The 16,936-nt window shown below is 41.1% G+C and overlaps 1 protein-coding gene across 3 annotated transcripts in view; it reads right to left on the bottom strand.

Moving 5' to 3' along the window:
- The window catches only part of DPF3 (double PHD fingers 3), a gene marked incomplete at both ends in the record, with an annotated part of 164,595 nt that overhangs the window by 37,977 nt on the left and 109,682 nt on the right, over positions 1 to 16,936 (bottom strand). For all 3 annotated transcript variants that reach the window (XM_082485082.1, XM_082485083.1, XM_082485084.1), the window contains 2 exons: positions 4,130 to 4,267; positions 15,590 to 15,668. In XM_082485082.1, the coding sequence (XP_082341208.1) occupies positions 4,130 to 4,267; positions 15,590 to 15,668 (217 nt within the window). The remainder of the gene's footprint in view (positions 1 to 4,129; positions 4,268 to 15,589; positions 15,669 to 16,936) is intronic.

Raw genomic sequence — 16,936 nt, 5'->3', positions numbered from 1 at the left:
CCCATCATGGCCCCAGCGAGGATCAGCACTGAGGCAGGGAAAAGTAGGCCTGATGTAGCTTTTCAAATTGATGCTGCTTGTGGAGAGGAACAAACAGCTCGCCTCCAACTGAGGGGCTGACTCTCGTCATTTATTCATGGCCAGCCCCCTGCCTGGATGGAAATAAAAATGTTTCAAAGATGACTATGTGGGGGAGCTGGAGGACAGCTTGGAGGCACACTGAGGTTACCACATTAATTTTTTATCTCTGGAGACTGGGTATCCAATTATGCTTAGAGTACACAAACAACTTTGTCTCATCTCTCCAGTAGAGATTTATCCACATCATAAAATCTGCAATGGAACTGGGCACAACAGACTGATGCCATGAATTAACGTACACAGGTGGGTTTGCAGGTCAGATGCGCAAGCTAGCACAGTGACAGGAGGGCCCAGGACTTCATTCTCATTAACTATGTGTATTGCAGGATGGATCAACCTGCATGCGGCAGCTAGGCCAGCGACAGCCCGCACAATGTGCTTTATTTAGGACTGTCATTGGCCAAAGTGCTTGTGGGCATAAGATCTGTTCAGTTGCTGTTTACTGCACAGCTGCCTGTAACCAACATTTCACACAGCAAAATGCCACTGAAAACTCTTCTCCTTTAAAGGAGAGGAAGTTTTTCTCCATGTAGACACACTATCCTATTCTCCCAGGAATTAAGGAAGAGCATTTATACTAGTACACTCATTCACACACACATTTCAATAGATAGAAGTCTAATGTAATTCCTATATCAGAAGTGTCTCAAAATTTGTGAGCACCAGCTGCCCCCAGAGCTGGCCTGTACCCATGGAGTGAGATGGAATAAAACAGCAGGTGTTTTGTGGCAGGCTTGGATGCACCCTGGGCTCACAAATCTCACACTCTCAGTGCCAACATGTGGAGGAAAAGCCAGCAGAAAAAAAAGGCTGAGAATGGTGTGGGATCATTTCTTTTTATCAGTGGAGCTGGGGAAGGGGAGAGTTGACTTTTTTAAGGGTTTTCTATAACTTCCTTTTCACAGTTCCACACTCACCTGAAAAAATCAGAGAGTAGGTCAAAAATATATGTGTGTGTAGGCAGAGGCAAGATCATGCACTGAGGAAGGGCTCTTTATCTGTGTCAAAGGGCTAGATAAGACATATAAACAAAGCAACTAAAGCTCAAACAAAGCACCGGCTAAGATTTTTTAGGAAAGGCAAAGGCCAGAGAAGACTGTTGAACTATCTTCCATGTTGCAAAGGGTAATCTATAGGTGAGAAAGAAGGACAGAATGAGAGAGAGATGTAAATAAACAAACCTTCTACACAGTCAAGGACAGTGAGATGTGCCAAGGAGGCGAGTCTTGGGGTTTGGGCCAGTCCCTATTCTTCGATACACATCTATTCAGTGGTTCCCAGTTTCAGGTAGGTTCCTCCTATCTACATCTCTTCTGCAGTCCCTGGATAATTTACTGAACTACCCAAATTGGTTTGTACATGAGGAGAAGAGTAAAGATAAAGGGGACTGGCTGTGCAGAAAGCCAGAAGGACGTCAGCTCTTGAGCTGGCACCAGCAAGGGCATCAATAGCTGAATCCTGCAGAAGCCCTGCTCCAGAAACCTCCCTCCTGCATCAGCACGGCTGCTGTTACCACAGGTACTGCAAGGAGCGGAGGCTGCAGAGGAGCTGCGGGTACAAAGGAAGGAAGTTCACACTGCAGCTGCCCGCCTGAACTTTGCTGACCTCCCACAGTACAGCAAATTCCAAATAGCTGGTTTGAATTTGCCTTGCCTTTTCTAAATCAGGCTGCTCATATCTCTCTGACACACTGCTAAGCAAATAACCAGGCCCTGCTCTATACCATATCTCTGGTCCTCCTGTTCAGTAGGTTGCGGATTAGCTGTTTGGATTAACATCCCCCCTGCCTTCCCTCCCTCCCCCCCACCCCCCAAGCCCATGCAGAGAGGATTCTTGAAGCCTGAGCCCTGCGACACTGCAGACCTGTCAAATCTAATTCATAACACATGCCTAGCAGTTCTTAGGGGAGAGGAAGGATCTGATGCCCTGGCTCTCCACCATCCCCCTATACAAAGGCACCATTTAATGACTGCACATTAGCAATGTGGACAATTAGCATTCACATGGAAGATAAATGGCAGCATAAATTAAATATCGCCAAGTGAAAGAGCAAAGATGCAAGATCTGAGCTCAAGGCTGTAAACAAACAAACAGGCAAAAAGGAACAAACAGCCACTGCAACAGCTAAGCCATTTGGGAGAGTTACCTTCCGGCGTCTGGGACTTTCCCCAGGGGTGATCTTCACATTCGCATGGCTGTTGCCCGTACCTCACTGGCTCCTGGCTGGTTGTTAAGCAGGTTCTTTCTGCTCAGGAATCTGGTGCTCAGAGTGGTTTACCCCACTGGCTCTAAACTTCTGCCTCTTTGGGGATCTGTGCATCAGCAGCTTCCCTCTACCACATGAATCACACAGGAGCTCTGGGGGAACATAAGCCCGAGCAGCTGCCACTCTACCCTTTCCCAGAAACACACCTTTCTTTTACGGGCTAAGGCTGGCTGCTCCTAACCTTACCACATTTCCAGCTCTTCTTCATTCTAACTTCCATAATTTCCTAAGCATCAGAAACATAAGGACTGAGACTGCCCTTGGCCTCCATGACAAGCTGAAGGGCAGGGGACACTACCCTTCTTTGGGCTTCTGTGCAAGGCCATTATCAATATTAATTCAATATAGATTTGCAATATGCCTCTCAGATATGCAACTGTTACTGACTACTGCAGGCACAGAAAAAAAAAAAATAATCCAAAACCCAGAGATTACGTAAATACTAGGTAAACAAAAACTACTGGCTGAACACTGACATTCTCCAGCCTGCCCAAGCAGTTGATCATAGTGCACTGACAGCTCAAGTTTATCAACAGCTGGAGGAGTCAAAATTACTTTTGCTGTGAACCTACAAAACATGTGAATAACTAAAAGGTAGAGCATAAAAGTGACAGATACATAGGGACTGCCAAATGGGATCACACTAAACGGCCCTTCAAGCTCAGACAGTGGCTAGTAGCAGATGCTTTGGAGGAAGGAAACCCCCTCCCACACCTCCCTGGGGACAATTATCAATTATCCTCCTTAGAAAGAAAATGTTTTCCTACTTCCATATTTCTTCCAGTTCTTCTTAATGTATTAGAAAGTGTTTGCCTGGATATTTTCCCCCATAAGCATTTTATTGCTTTGTCCACATTGCTCATTACTTTGAACTAAAATGACACAGTTCACATCGTGATCTGAAAGGACTTTTTGAAAGTGAACAAAGCTATCTACACAAATCCCAAGGTGAAAGCAAACATCACATAGTATTGCAAATTGGAAAACTGAGAAACAGGGGCTTAGAAACTTGCAAAAATCAGTAATAAAACAGTCTCCTTGACTCCCAGTTCTGTGCCTAAGAAGTAGAGGAAGGACAGTCAAATAGAGCCACCAGTAAGATTTCTTTCACCCCTGTACCAGTGTAGGGAATCTAGGCACATAACTCTTCTATCCTCTCATGTTCCAGCTCTCCTCCTTGCAGATCAGTAACTGATGCTTTTCATAGATTTTCCCAAAGTGTAACAAAGAAGCGGCTTTCGGTAAAGTTTAGGGTAAGCTGTTTGGGAAGGAGATGTAGAGATAAGGGGACAGGCGCTGAGAATTTCATACCCAAAAAATGGAGACATGGATAAATGTCTCTTATTCAAAGTGAAAACAAAGGCAGCCCCCTCAAACTACTGGATGTGTATTTCCTTGACATCCCTGCTAAGAGCCACTGGGAGGCTGCTTGATGATGGGCAGGTTGGGCATCTCTTCTTTTCCCCCCTCTCCTTGCCACCTCCTCCCCACAGGAGCAGTAATGGAAAAGTGACTTGCTGCAGAGATAATGCTGGGTTTGAAATGAATTTCTGACTAGCTGAGCCAGCACCCGAGTGAGCTGCGGTTGATTAGCTCCAAGCATCCAGGTCCCAATCACTCACAACGGAGCCAGGCAATCACACCAGCCTCCGTAAGGCAAAGATAGGGTGGAGGCAACATCCCTGAAAAGGATCTCAAAGGCAAAGGGAAAATACTACTCACGTTTGTGGTTTTCATTTCTGTGGACAGGGGAAGAGCGGGTCTCCTGCTCACGGGCTTCATCACCCTCTTCGCTGGCGAGGTGGGTGTGAGCATAGTGGTAGCTCAGCCCAGGCCTGTTCTTGTAACGCTTGCCACAGACTGGGAGGAAAGGAGATATGAGGGAGGGGAAGAGAGAATGGAAACATCAGTGTGATCTACAACAATGGCAGCATCCTCTCACATAACACTCTATTCTCCCCCGACAGCGGCACCACACACTCTACGCGCCTGCCCAAAACTCTTCCAACCGACGCTGGTGAGAGGTGACAGAACAGCAGCCCTGCAGCCACAGGTCCCCAGACAAGCTTTCTTCCCACCATGCTGCCAGCAGTCCTTCCTACAGGCCTAGGGAAATGCACATTCAGTCTCTGCAGCTCATACAGCCCTAATCCTCTCTGCTAAGATTACTAACAAGATTGCACATAAAATTAAGTGAAATGCCATTTCTGATGTGGGTGCCAAACAATGCACAGCAATGGGAACTGGACTGAGAAGAAAGGACATTATTTTCTTCATTACTGATCTCCAAGAAAAGGAAACAGTATTTTATCTTGATTTTTTTTTTAAAAAAAAAGGCTTTCTGTAAAAGGGTAATAAGTAGCTTTATTTGCAGATTCCTAGTCAAGACAAGGAGATGGAAATAATCATCCACAGTTTCTTGCTAGAAGAACGTGTAGTAGTGATACTTATTTGCCCAGGTAAACTTCATATTCAGAATCCCAATAAATACTACAATGTGTGACAGAGAATCCTCCTTCTGAACTTCTGTTTATTTTAGGACTAAGTCAACAGATATTAAGAACCGGATCAAACAATTCAGGATGATGAAAGGTCTACATTTTCACAGTGAGCTCACTACAAGGGCAAGCATCATCATAAGATTCATTACGTAGGAATTCAGCTTCTATAAAGTTCTTAATTCATGTTATTGTCTCTAAAAGTTATCCCTTTTCATCTTCAAAGCAGTCTCTGAATGTCCATTTTCTTTTATACACCTATTTCAGCTACCAAATACAATTACTGCTATTTTAAAAGATTAGGAAACAAAGGCAAAGAAGCTTAATGCCCTTCCTGCAAATTTTTACTCCCAGCCACATTTTCAGTCACTTTATTAGCTTCATTAACCTCAAGGATTTCACACAAGAATAAATGTCATGCCCAGTAGTCTGTCCTGCATAGCTTGCTTAGGAAGGCAAAGTGGTGCCAGGAGAACAGAACCCAGCAGTCTCTAGATCTCTGTCTTGTTTTTAGACCACTTGAAAAAATGTCAAAGGGGGAAGTCACCATCCACTCCGAGAAACTTTACTCAGCCCTGATACTGAAAAAGTATCCTGAATCTGGGAATGTCATAAGGCTCCATAAATCAAAAAAATAATAAAAAAAAGACCCACCCCAATTATTCATTTACATAAAAGTAAAACTTCCATTATTATACTTTTCTGCTACTACTCACAAAAAGCCAATTGATGGTCCACATTCTGGAACAGATGATAGAAAATTGTAAATCAAAGCCTAGCATGATAACATATTTGATTCTCCACCTCTTCTAGCTGATTTGCAAACTCCCTCAAGGAAAATACTTTGCCTTATTAGAAACATTTACAACCACCTCATGATATGAAGAAGATGAGTGATCTGGAATATTAGATAGTTTTACCCCAGTTTTCTCCATTCTGCAAGATGATCACACAGTCAACGTAACAGGTCAAAAGCTTTTCCAAATGTAATGTGTCCCTAGCCGCAGATTTTTTTAAGTCTTTGAATGCCCTTGATTTAGAAATAAGAACTCCTGCAGGAGGGAGGGAGGAAAGCTGGGGAAAAATAAAATGCCCAGATACATATGCACATCCATTCTTTGAAGCATCTGCCCTCATTTCCTATGTAAACATAACTCTACTGCCAGACATTTTGAACAACTAGACTGCTGTTAGATGTAAGCTCTCCACAAAACGTCAGTTGGGTCTCCCTTCTTCTAGTACCAGCCATGTATTCTTCTAATGCATACCGGAGAGGGAAACTACTCATCTTCCTCTGTGGTCCCACAGAGCAAAGGAGAAGGAGTGGAACAGACACTGACAAAGAGTCAAACAACAACATATCCACAGCTCTGTATGACTTTGTCTCCACTTTTTGAATAATGGAAAAAAGTGTAACACAAAAATACTCATCAAACCAGAGGGAGCTGCAAAATGCTATTTAAATTATCTCAGAAAGATAACCCCCTCTAATTACACAAATGTTACAGCATTTCTTAGAACGGAGAGAAAGATTTACATTTCTAGCAGACTATTTAAGTATCAGTCCAAGTATCCTACTCTATCCCTCTTACTTGTGTGAGTTTGAAGATGAAAGTTAAAAAAATAATTCTGCTATGAACTACTGACACTGCTCGAAAACTTCTACTTAAATTATTTTCAGAGCACTATCAGGTGATCAGTGCTGTACTGACAAAGGAGGAGGCACTTGGAGTTAATAGCTGCGTGACACATACTGTCCAACTCTATCTTGCTCTTATACAGCTTGATCCTGCATTAATGCTAACCTAGCTGCAAAATCAGCTAAGCTCTAAACCCCAGTCCTATTTACCTATTTGAGGGAGTTTTAAATTTCAAACCAAAAATATTTCCAGAAATTCTACCAGATCTTATTTCATTCAGCTCTACCTGAAAATGCACCCACAATTCTAGCTCTACTGTTGTTACCTTACAAAAGCACCATGTCCTTGAATATAGGTCTCATGCATCTTTCTCTCTCAATGCACAAAAGGAAACTTACATTCCCTGCAGGAAGTCCCAAGGCTGTGGCCTACAGGATCCTGCAGGGATTGGGATGGCATAGCAAATCAGATGGGTCTGTGGACTTGCCCTTCTCCAGCAAAAAAGTATCAGCTCACCAGGGAAAACCAGCACATATCAATATAAGCTGGGGCAGCAGCAACTCTGCAGCTGAGCTCCTCCCACTGCCAAAACTCTTTCAGATGGCCTTCAAAGGGTGGCAGCAAGCTGAGACATGCCTAGCTAAAAAGGAATTTGGAGGACTTTGGAGCCGAGGCAAAGAAGCTCTGTTTACACAGTCCCAGCAGATCCTTTGTAGGACCAAAGATTTGCAGCTTCCAGCAGCTTTTTTTTTTCCTTGTTGTATAGACTCTTCCACCTTTCAAATTCATGTTCTGTCATGGAAAAAGTCCGAAGTGATGCCATGAGTTGAAACTGCAGACATTTCCTATTCCCCAAGCAAATTAGACTTTTTCCGGGGGAAAAGGGTGTCATGATATTAGTCAGGCAAAACAACCCATGGCTTCAGTGATACTTTGCTAGAATAAAAGCTAAGTCAAAACTTCATGGTTTCTCCAACAGATTGAATCTTCCTGAATTCACCCTAATCTCTTATTTTCCAGATAGAGCACATGTTATTAATCTACCATATCACTGTGCTAAGAAGTAGTTTCTATAAAAGGGCGATCGTTAATAAACACTTTGCTCTTATATAACTCTTCCACTGCAAGACTGGCTTTTCAAACATTAATTAATCTTCCTCCACATTCCTGAGTGGGAAACTCTATTCTCGTTTCACTTCTGAAAAAAGAGAACCACAGAGGGGTTAAGTGACTTGCCCACACAGTGATCTTTTGTCATTACCAGGATTGGAATTCATGAGTTCCAGCATCCAGACCAGTGCTCACACCACATCCTTCTCATTCTCCGAGCTGACAAAAGCATAATGAGAACTGGTTCCCCCAGTCTGAAATGTACACTGGTGATTACGTTCTTAGCACTATGCAGCTCACACATAGTGAGAGTAGGCCTTTCATAAACTTTGCCAGGTGGCCTTGACTTTCTTTCAGCAGCTTTGACTTTTTTTCGTCTTTAATTTTCCTTGCTGGATAGGCTCATCATCCTTGCATGTGGTAGATTTCATCCTGAATCTCAACACTGGGAAGTTGACTTGATCTTTAATTAGGTAGCCGAGCCCAATGAAAACAGCAGGAGTTTGAAGAACATAACCCACTCCAATTCCTCCTGCATTCAAAGGAATTATTTTTCTATAACCTGATGTGAATGCTATCTTAGGAACAAGCTGGGTAAGTAAGCAGTAATACAGCAGTGCAGATCAAATGCCACAAATGGGAAAGGGGGGGAGATTTTATTAGGCCACCAGACACTCTCCTATGATGAACCTTACTTTCCTTCCAGTTTGAAGACCGAAACGAAGATATTACACAACTGCGTTATGGGAGAAAAACATAATTTGCAGACAGTTCAATCACAGGCATTGAGTATTTCATAAAAGAGAGCTCTGTTCTAAGTTCTGGCCCATAACAGCCTGCAACTCTTTGAATACGAGAATTCTCACTCTGTTTACGTTTCTCAATGAGTAAAATTAATATAGAATACTTCCTCTGCTTTAAAAGGGGATTTGAAATCTATGACTTAAAAGACTTCCTCATCAAATATTTAATGGCTATGTTGCTGTCATTTTGAAATTGTTACACATTTGCTCATTGGCAGACTGTGAGCTATGTTCCAGCCAGCTCTCCACATACATTTTGCACAATCTGTCACCAGTATGAGACAGAAGGAAACAACCCATGTTTTTAATGGAAACAGGAAATTGGGAGAGTACACGATATTTTATTTTTGTTGTTGTCACTGAATCTTGCCCCTTTCATTGCCTTTCTTTGCTCTTCTCCTTTGCCTCCTGTTCTTTCTTCTAAGCTGGGATGTGTCAAACGCTACATCTTAAGTTAACTGCTGGCAGGCAGTCATTCCTCAAAGTTATCCTCCTGTCCCACCATTCACTCCACTCCAAAAAAAACATTCCTTGTTTTGCACTGGTTTGGTAATATAATCTCCCCTGTTACAGTTATGTCCACACTCTGGCACATCTAGAGATCGCAAATGCCAACAGTGTGTTTTGACCTCCACCGATGGAACGGCATTACGTTTGTCCTTCTTTGATCAGTACTGTCATGCTATACACAGAATCACGGAATCACAGGGTGGTACGGGTTGGAAGGGACCTTCGAAGATCATCTAGTCCAACCTCCCTGCATATACCTCTAATATTAGAGCAGCTATTTAGTATACCCATTTCATAGGAGATTTTCTGTAGGTAGTAAATAGTCCTTGTTTCAGTGCCCCCAGAGGACAAGTCCCAGAATCTACCTGCTGTCTTAAGATCACAGAAACTTTGAATTTCAGCACAAAACATGCATGGGTCAACAATATCTGTGTCCACATTTCAATAAATGAATTGTTAGCAGGAGCAAAGGAGAAAACAGGTAGCCTATATGAGTAGAAAACCTTCAGCTATCAGTTAACTCTGTTCCCCTCTCACCATGTGCTCTACTCCAGACCTGCGTTACTCAATATTTTTTTTAAAGTGTCCTTGTCTCTCTAATTTTGGCTTTTCTACCAATAATGTAGTTAATGAATGCCAAGTATAGCAGTCATGGTGGGAGAGTTGTTTGTTGGGTTCATCTGAACAATCATCTTATTCTAGATCTTATTGCTTATTAACTACTTAGGGATTCACTAGGAAGGATAATACCAGGAGATGATTTAGGGCTTAAACTGCTAATAGTTTAAAGGGAAGCTAAAGTCATGATGGAGATTTATGACAAGCATGTAAAAACATAATGCTATCATCAAAGCATTTTCAGGTCGGCTTTTCATTGTGATATTTAACCAAAGGTCTGTCCTAAGAAGCAGCAATTAGTAGTGTTGGACTCATTCAAAGTATCTGTAAGAATTAAGACAACAGATTAAGTCTAAGAGAACTGGTAAAAGTCAAGCTAAATCATGATGTATCTTGTAGGCCTTTTGTATACCAGCAAACCTTCCAGAGAATCAATGAGATGTTTGTTGAAATGAGTATGACAGGATCAGGTCCATTTCAAGGAGATGAGAAAGAAGGCAGGTGAAGTTCGCAAGGTAATTAATTACTAGAGCCATCACTTTGTGAAAAAATAGGCCTCAAGGAATTGCATTTGGCAAGTCATGCTAGAACAATACAACATTTACTGGGTTTTTCTAAGGAAACTAAAAGAAAGACATCCTCAATGCCCATTGAAAGTCAGTGGAATCTGTTCATCTTCAATCACTTAAACCACCTGAAGACTCCAGCATTTTGTTGGCAGAACCTACAATAGGTTTAGTGGAGAAAAGGAATAGGGAAGAAAAAAATTAACCTCAAAAAAATGAAATTTCAATACCCCGCTTGATGACGAACTTACAGAAAAAGCAGGAGGGTGTTTCAAGCTATAGTGATTTGGATGTAGGGTCAAGCATTTTTAGAAACAAAACGATGTTCTGAATAATTAGCAGTAGTTTAAAGTCAGGTTCAAAGTCTCCACTTAGGGACCAAGCCTTACATGATCTGTAGGCACAATACAAGCAGATAGCCACTTAGTGGGATATTCAGGGAAAGCAGTTTAGGAGCCTACCACCAGTTGAAATCCATGAAAATTAGGAGCCTAATTTTTTTGAAAATTTCACAAGGCACCTTTTTGCATCTTCAAGCCCCTGGAAGTGTCCATTTTGGGCCCAATGCTTGCCTCTGGTTTTATCGTTAATTTGGAGGGTGGAATAGAGAGTGAAAGAATCAAGCATGCAGAGAACTGATTGTTGGCAGAAATAATGGCATAATAATAAAAATATATCGTATGAGTTTCATTAATCCAATAATTCTTTCAAACAGTAGCATAATTAGTAAATACTAATATGACATCTAGGATAAATAAATAAAACAGTATAAACAGGACAAAGCAGTATGCTGAGGAAACTAAAGACGATAGATAATCTGCCTGAGTAGAAACAGGTTGAACAGGGAAGGAACAAGAAGCTATGGCAAGTGGTATATTAAATATGAATTCACATGGTGGACAAGGATGAAAACTCCTTTGCCACTGAAACATGACACAGCACTGGAGAGGAACGTCTTGCATTGAAAAAGGGTTTACTAAAAAACCTGTTAGGTCAGCCATCTCTGTACCTCTCCTAGATACATAACAGAGCAAATTGCTTAAATCGAAGTTCTATACGTAAATGTAAGTTACATGTAAATGTATCAGTGATTCATCTTCTGAACTGCTTCTATCCTCAGAACAGCACATTCTACTTAGTTCTGGCCAATGCGACTTAAGTAAGACCTTCTGGAGATTTTTCAGAGAAAAGAAACAAGCTTAGAAAAGAGCTGAAGAAAACACAGCTGAAAGAAGCCCTAGTAACTGTTTGCAGACATAGAAAGAAGACATTGTTATCCACCAAGAACAGAGCAAGAACTGCTGGTCTTAGACTGCAGCAGAGCAAATTCAGGTTAAATAACTAGAGAAACCTGAAAATTAAGTTTTTGACAAAAGAATCAGCTTCTACAAAACACTACAGGATCAGTGTCTCTGGGTACATGCAAGGTTGCATTAGTCACTGATCCAACAGAGATCATAGGAAGTTTTCAGTCAACTCTCATTTTCCACAAGGAATGGATCTGAATGCATATCTCAGCCTCAGAGGGACTGTCAATAAAGGATACGATACAAACATAAGTTGTTATGCTAAAATAGCAGTTTCATCCAGGAATAAAACTAAAAGGCAACAAGGACATGTTGGTAAAAGGAGAAGAAAGAAACAACTTCTTTTAGAGATGGGCATGGGAAATCTTCCATAGAGGGACAGAAAACAAAGGTGGAAGTATATATGTAGTAAGCCTCTGTGGGAATATGAGAAGAATGAAAGCAGACAAATGAGGATGGACAGCAGGGAAAGTCAATAACTTGTAGAGATTCAGCACAGACTAACCGCTCTGGCTAAAGGAAGTAGACACCTGGAGTCATGAAGTTCAGGTGCTACAACTGATTGCAGCTTTTAAACCAGAATACAAATTCCAGATAAAACTTCAGAGAAGCATTTAAAAAAAAAAAAAAAGAAAGTAAATAATATATAATAAACAACATGAAAACACTAGAATGATTTTTAAGACGACTGCTGTGATAGAACTGATGGTTCCTCAGCTGATCATTTGACAACGACATGACATCAATTCTTATTACATACATAGGTATTCATACATTCATTCACTCTATCCCTCCTTTAAGAAGCACACGCCCAGTTTATCGTGAACAGCTGTGGTGGAGCATCTTCCACTTCTCTTGCTTGACATTACAGGCTTTGCTTTGCTCCTCAAGCCCTACTTTTCACTATCCTTTGAGGCACCTGTGCTATCTCCTTGCCAGGTATTCAAGCCATGTTTGGGTCTGGTGTCATACAGCAGCTTGAGCCATTCTGCTATATTACCATTTCCAGCCTGTACGCATCTCACACCAGGCAGCCCTGCCACTTTCATTATCCAAGCGTTTATCCCAAGGGAGCTCCAGACACAGCACTATCCAATGCAACTGGCTGAAAATCTGACCAACTAGTCTTCTACTTGCTGATTTGATGAAACAAGGCATTTCATGATTATGTTAGCATTTTTATCAATGCTTTGAATGGCCAAACATTTTATTCTGAACTTCTGATACAGTATATGCTCAATAAAATCAGCAAAATATTTCAGAATATTTCATTCCAACAAACAAGCGACTAAACACCTTTTCTTAAAAACCACAGGACAAAACATTTTGAGCTTTGAAAACCTTCCTCCATACAGAAATTCCGTATTTCCATTCAGTTTTAATATTGCAACCAGGTTTAATATCAGTGTATAGCTGAATGCCTCTTCCCAAAAAGGCATGCCTTTTCAGAAGGCTGTCTTCCAACACAAGGGGCAGTGTCAGCTGTGTACCACTCTTCCATCATCTTACTGACACACAGACTAGTTTTTTCCCCATAAACTTATTATTACTATGAAACCTGGTGATATACTCATGTTTCCCATAAATATGAATGTGTAACTATGAAAAAAGAGCAGAGTAGTTCTTCATCACAAATAATTTTTTGTGCCTATGCAGTTAAATAACAAAATTAATTTGGTTTAGATATGCCTATGTTTTCTTCATTGTGGTCACTTTACAAATTCAAATATCACAATACTTGCAGAAAAAGCAACCTGGAGGTAAATTAAATAATACACAGAAAAAGTAAAGTGTCAACCCATTAAGGTAATTTATACCAATAATGTGATTGTAGGAATCATGTTTTCCCAAAGAGGAAACAGATTCACTATTTTTGACCTGCATGTTTCCACGTAAAAAAAAACTATCTGTCCAAAACATCTGTACATGGAGTGCTGCAAACCAATTCCTAACCTACACAGTTAGATTGAGATTTATCTATAAAAAATAATTAGCAAATAATTTCAAAGAAAAATTGATTCAAGAAATCCCTTATTGGGTTACTGATCACCCAAGCAGGAAAGAGGCCTCAACTTAAGCCAATTATTCACAATGAATTGTATGTAATATTTCTACAGAAAGTTAGCAAGGGCAGTATATTACTTCAGGATGATGGCATTACAGTTGGGGCAGTTTTTTCCTTCTGCTCCACAGTCAGGCAAAAGAGTTCCGATACCACATAACTTTTTTCTCAGCTATCTACAATGGAACAGGAGGGGTCACTGTGTAAAGTCTGGATTCCAAAACTCCTTATGACTCACCCTCTAACTATAAGTTTTTTAAAGCTGAAAGGAATCAGCCAAATGAAATAGGAAAGTTTATATTTCCAAAACCAAAGAGGAAATTTATGCTCCAAAATGTAAGCCAAGGCAAAATTCCATCAGTACAGCAATGTACAAGAGCCTTGACTTCAGCCCAGATTTCTGCTGCCTGCTTTGGTATCTTAGATGTTTTATCTACTCTGTGCAAGTCACTACTATGCATGTTGTGAATTCTCTGTAAGATCCAAAAGCAAAGCAAGATCAGACAATAAAGAGTCATTATGTTCAAAATTACTACCACTGATAAGTGTCCTTGGATTTAGAAGAATGTTACAGAAAAGAGACGAAGACAGTTACGCATATACCAGCAGAGGAAAGCTGTGGATTTCAGCAAGATACATAATGGGCTCCCAGAGAAGTCTTAGAAGACACATTTTAGTTCTTCCAACACACAAGGACAGCTATTTAACCACTGTAGAAATCTCCTGACTCTTCATATCCTAAAGAGCTCTTCTTCCTTGATTGTGTGTTCAGACACTCCCATTCATGTGCAAGTATTTCCATTTCTACTCATTGCCCTTAGAATATTCACCTTGCTGAAGCAAAATACCCAATATATCCATCACTGTACTGTGCAGTGTCACCTTGTCTCACCATAAAAGAATATGATTTGATCATATGTAATACAGTTTCTATTTACTGTGCATACTCCTTGTTTCTTCATGTGTTTATAAATAAGCAGAAAATTCCCCCATCGATTGACATGACATAGTAATGATTGGTCTTTTAAGTTCAGTAGCGTAGAAAGGTAAATAGAGGAGAAATGAGGATCCTAATTGTACTCAAAACCAGCAAACATTTTTGGATCACAGAAGTGAAGACCTCCTGCTATTCTCCTACTTCTATTAAATTTTGTTAGGTTACTGTCTTATAGGATAGAAGGCATCCAGTAGCACAAATTATTATTGCATGGACACTCTACAGTAAGCCTTAAGATGGCAGACCTCAAAAGCACGTGGGTAAGATAAGTGCCCGTCACAGAAATGACATAGTGCAGCAAAAAGGAGTATCAAAAGAAGAAGAAAAGCACCAAGGACTAACTGTAAAAAAAATACATTGTGTATCGAATACTGGACTCCTTCCTCATACTAGGACTCTGGTATGTTCTTCAGTTTGGGCACTGGGCTCTGGTATAATTTTTCAGTTGGGGCAATGCCTTACTTCACCTGCAGTCCCACCGTGAGATGTCAAATAGCATGGCCATATTCAAAGGGAATACATATAAAACCAAAGCATTCCAGTTGCGTTTGTTTCTGAGGAGGGCTCAACTCCTGATGATGCCATAAGACCGCCTTCTGAGTGAGGGATGAGAATCAGACCTTCAAAATCTGTCCCAGTGAGATTTTAAAAGGACTGAATGAAAGAGAATCACCAAATATATGAAGAGATACAACAAGGGTGAAGTACCTTTGTCGGAGATTTTTGTGTTATGCTTTTGTTTGTAACTATCTGAAACAGAGAAAGAAATAGAGGGTGAATCTTACATGGGGGAATGGAAGACAAAAGGCAGAGAAGCCAGAAAAAGAGGAGAAAGAGAAAGTAAATATAAGAGATGATTTATTATAGGGCAAAGGGAAGTGGAGTCTTGCCGAGGACGTAATTATACTTCCTTCATGCAAAAACACCAAGAGCAGCAGCAGCAGCAGGTGGCAAACATGCAAGTCAGAGAGCAGCAGAATATTTTGCTGGAAGGGAAAAGATGAAGCCCTGAGTGCACTGAGCTGGTAGAACCAGGCTGGAAGCAGAATCAGCTGTCTGGGCACTACTTACTGTCACAAACATAGGGTTTGTCATGATCATCCTGGGAGGCAGCATCATTCCGTCTCCTGCCACCTCCAGATCCCCGAGCCTGTAAGAACAAGAGGAATGTTAACATTATTCCATCGTCCCTCAGGTCTCCTTGTACCCCTCGCCCTCCTATGAAAACGTGCGATATAAACTAAGCAAATCCTCAGCTTCCATACAGGTTTGTCAAGGGTGGGCTTGACCCTTCATCTCCTAAGACATGCGCTATGTTAATGGACCTTGGAGATCCCCTCCACAGACAAGCCAAACTGTTCATCCATAGCAGCAGGTCACTGCCAGCACATATTCAGTTGACTATCTTCACACTTTCATTTCTGAAGACATTCAAATACCTTGCTTAACTGAATATGAATGAATGAATAGATGAACAGGTGTTAAAGGATAAATATAACCATCAAATCAGCCAGCAAACAGGTCCAAAATAAAACAGGTAAAATTATTTCTTTTAATATTTTCAAATGCAGGCTTGTTTGTTTTGTTTTGAATTGTTTTCTAGCTGAAAAGCAATGTTTTGAAATGGCCTTTGGGACAAAGATACCATGGCTAATTACAAAATGGAGCCTTGGTCAGTTAGTGGAAAGGATTAGGTAACATGGCTACCTACAATAACAGAGAACAGGAATTACCCAGAAAGGTCTCTCTGCAGTTCTGTGTTCCTACAACAGACCAAGTTGGCAGCCCTGGTAACTGAAAAGCTCTGTTTCTCCACAGCACAGGCTGCTCTCTCCTGGACTCCAGGGGTAAGAGTGGAATTCAGCATCAAAGCTACTTGGTCCTGACCCTTCTCAGCTGAGATGCCAACAAGGGGACAGTTGATATCTGTCCAATGGTGGCGGCTGGGACATGGAACTGGGAACTGAGCCAAGGCCTCCAATTCTTTCACGTTCACTACTGTACAGTCTGTAGATGACACTAATTTTAGACCTGATCTTCATTTGAGGAAGTGATCTGCCGGTGGATTGCTAGATAGCCCTTTATTAATTCTGCCAGCTACTCTGTTCCTGGGTAAAAGCAACAAAATTGTTTCTGCTGCTCCTCTTATTAAACTGTTGATGTTTCTCACCCTAGACAAGGTTGCCTGACTCAAATCCTTTGAGCTTTTGCATGTGAAAATAAGAAAGGGACAGAGCTTCATCAAGTAAAGCTGAAGAAGATGTAGAAATTCTGATAATATTAGGGCCCTAGACACAAAGGGGTTATATGAGCTCTGTCCCTCTTCTATGGATTTGGGACTGAACTAGCACTATTCAAGCTGCGTTCCATTGGACATCTAAAGAGAAGGAACAAGGAACAGTTTTACACTGGCTTGCC

This window comes from Vanellus vanellus, assembly GCF_965231255.1.
Source record: "Vanellus vanellus genome assembly, chromosome: 6".
NCBI lineage: Eukaryota > Metazoa > Chordata > Aves > Charadriiformes > Charadriidae > Vanellus > Vanellus vanellus.
Note: the sequence above shows the minus strand (reverse complement) of the source record. Positions and strands in the feature narration are given on the sequence as shown.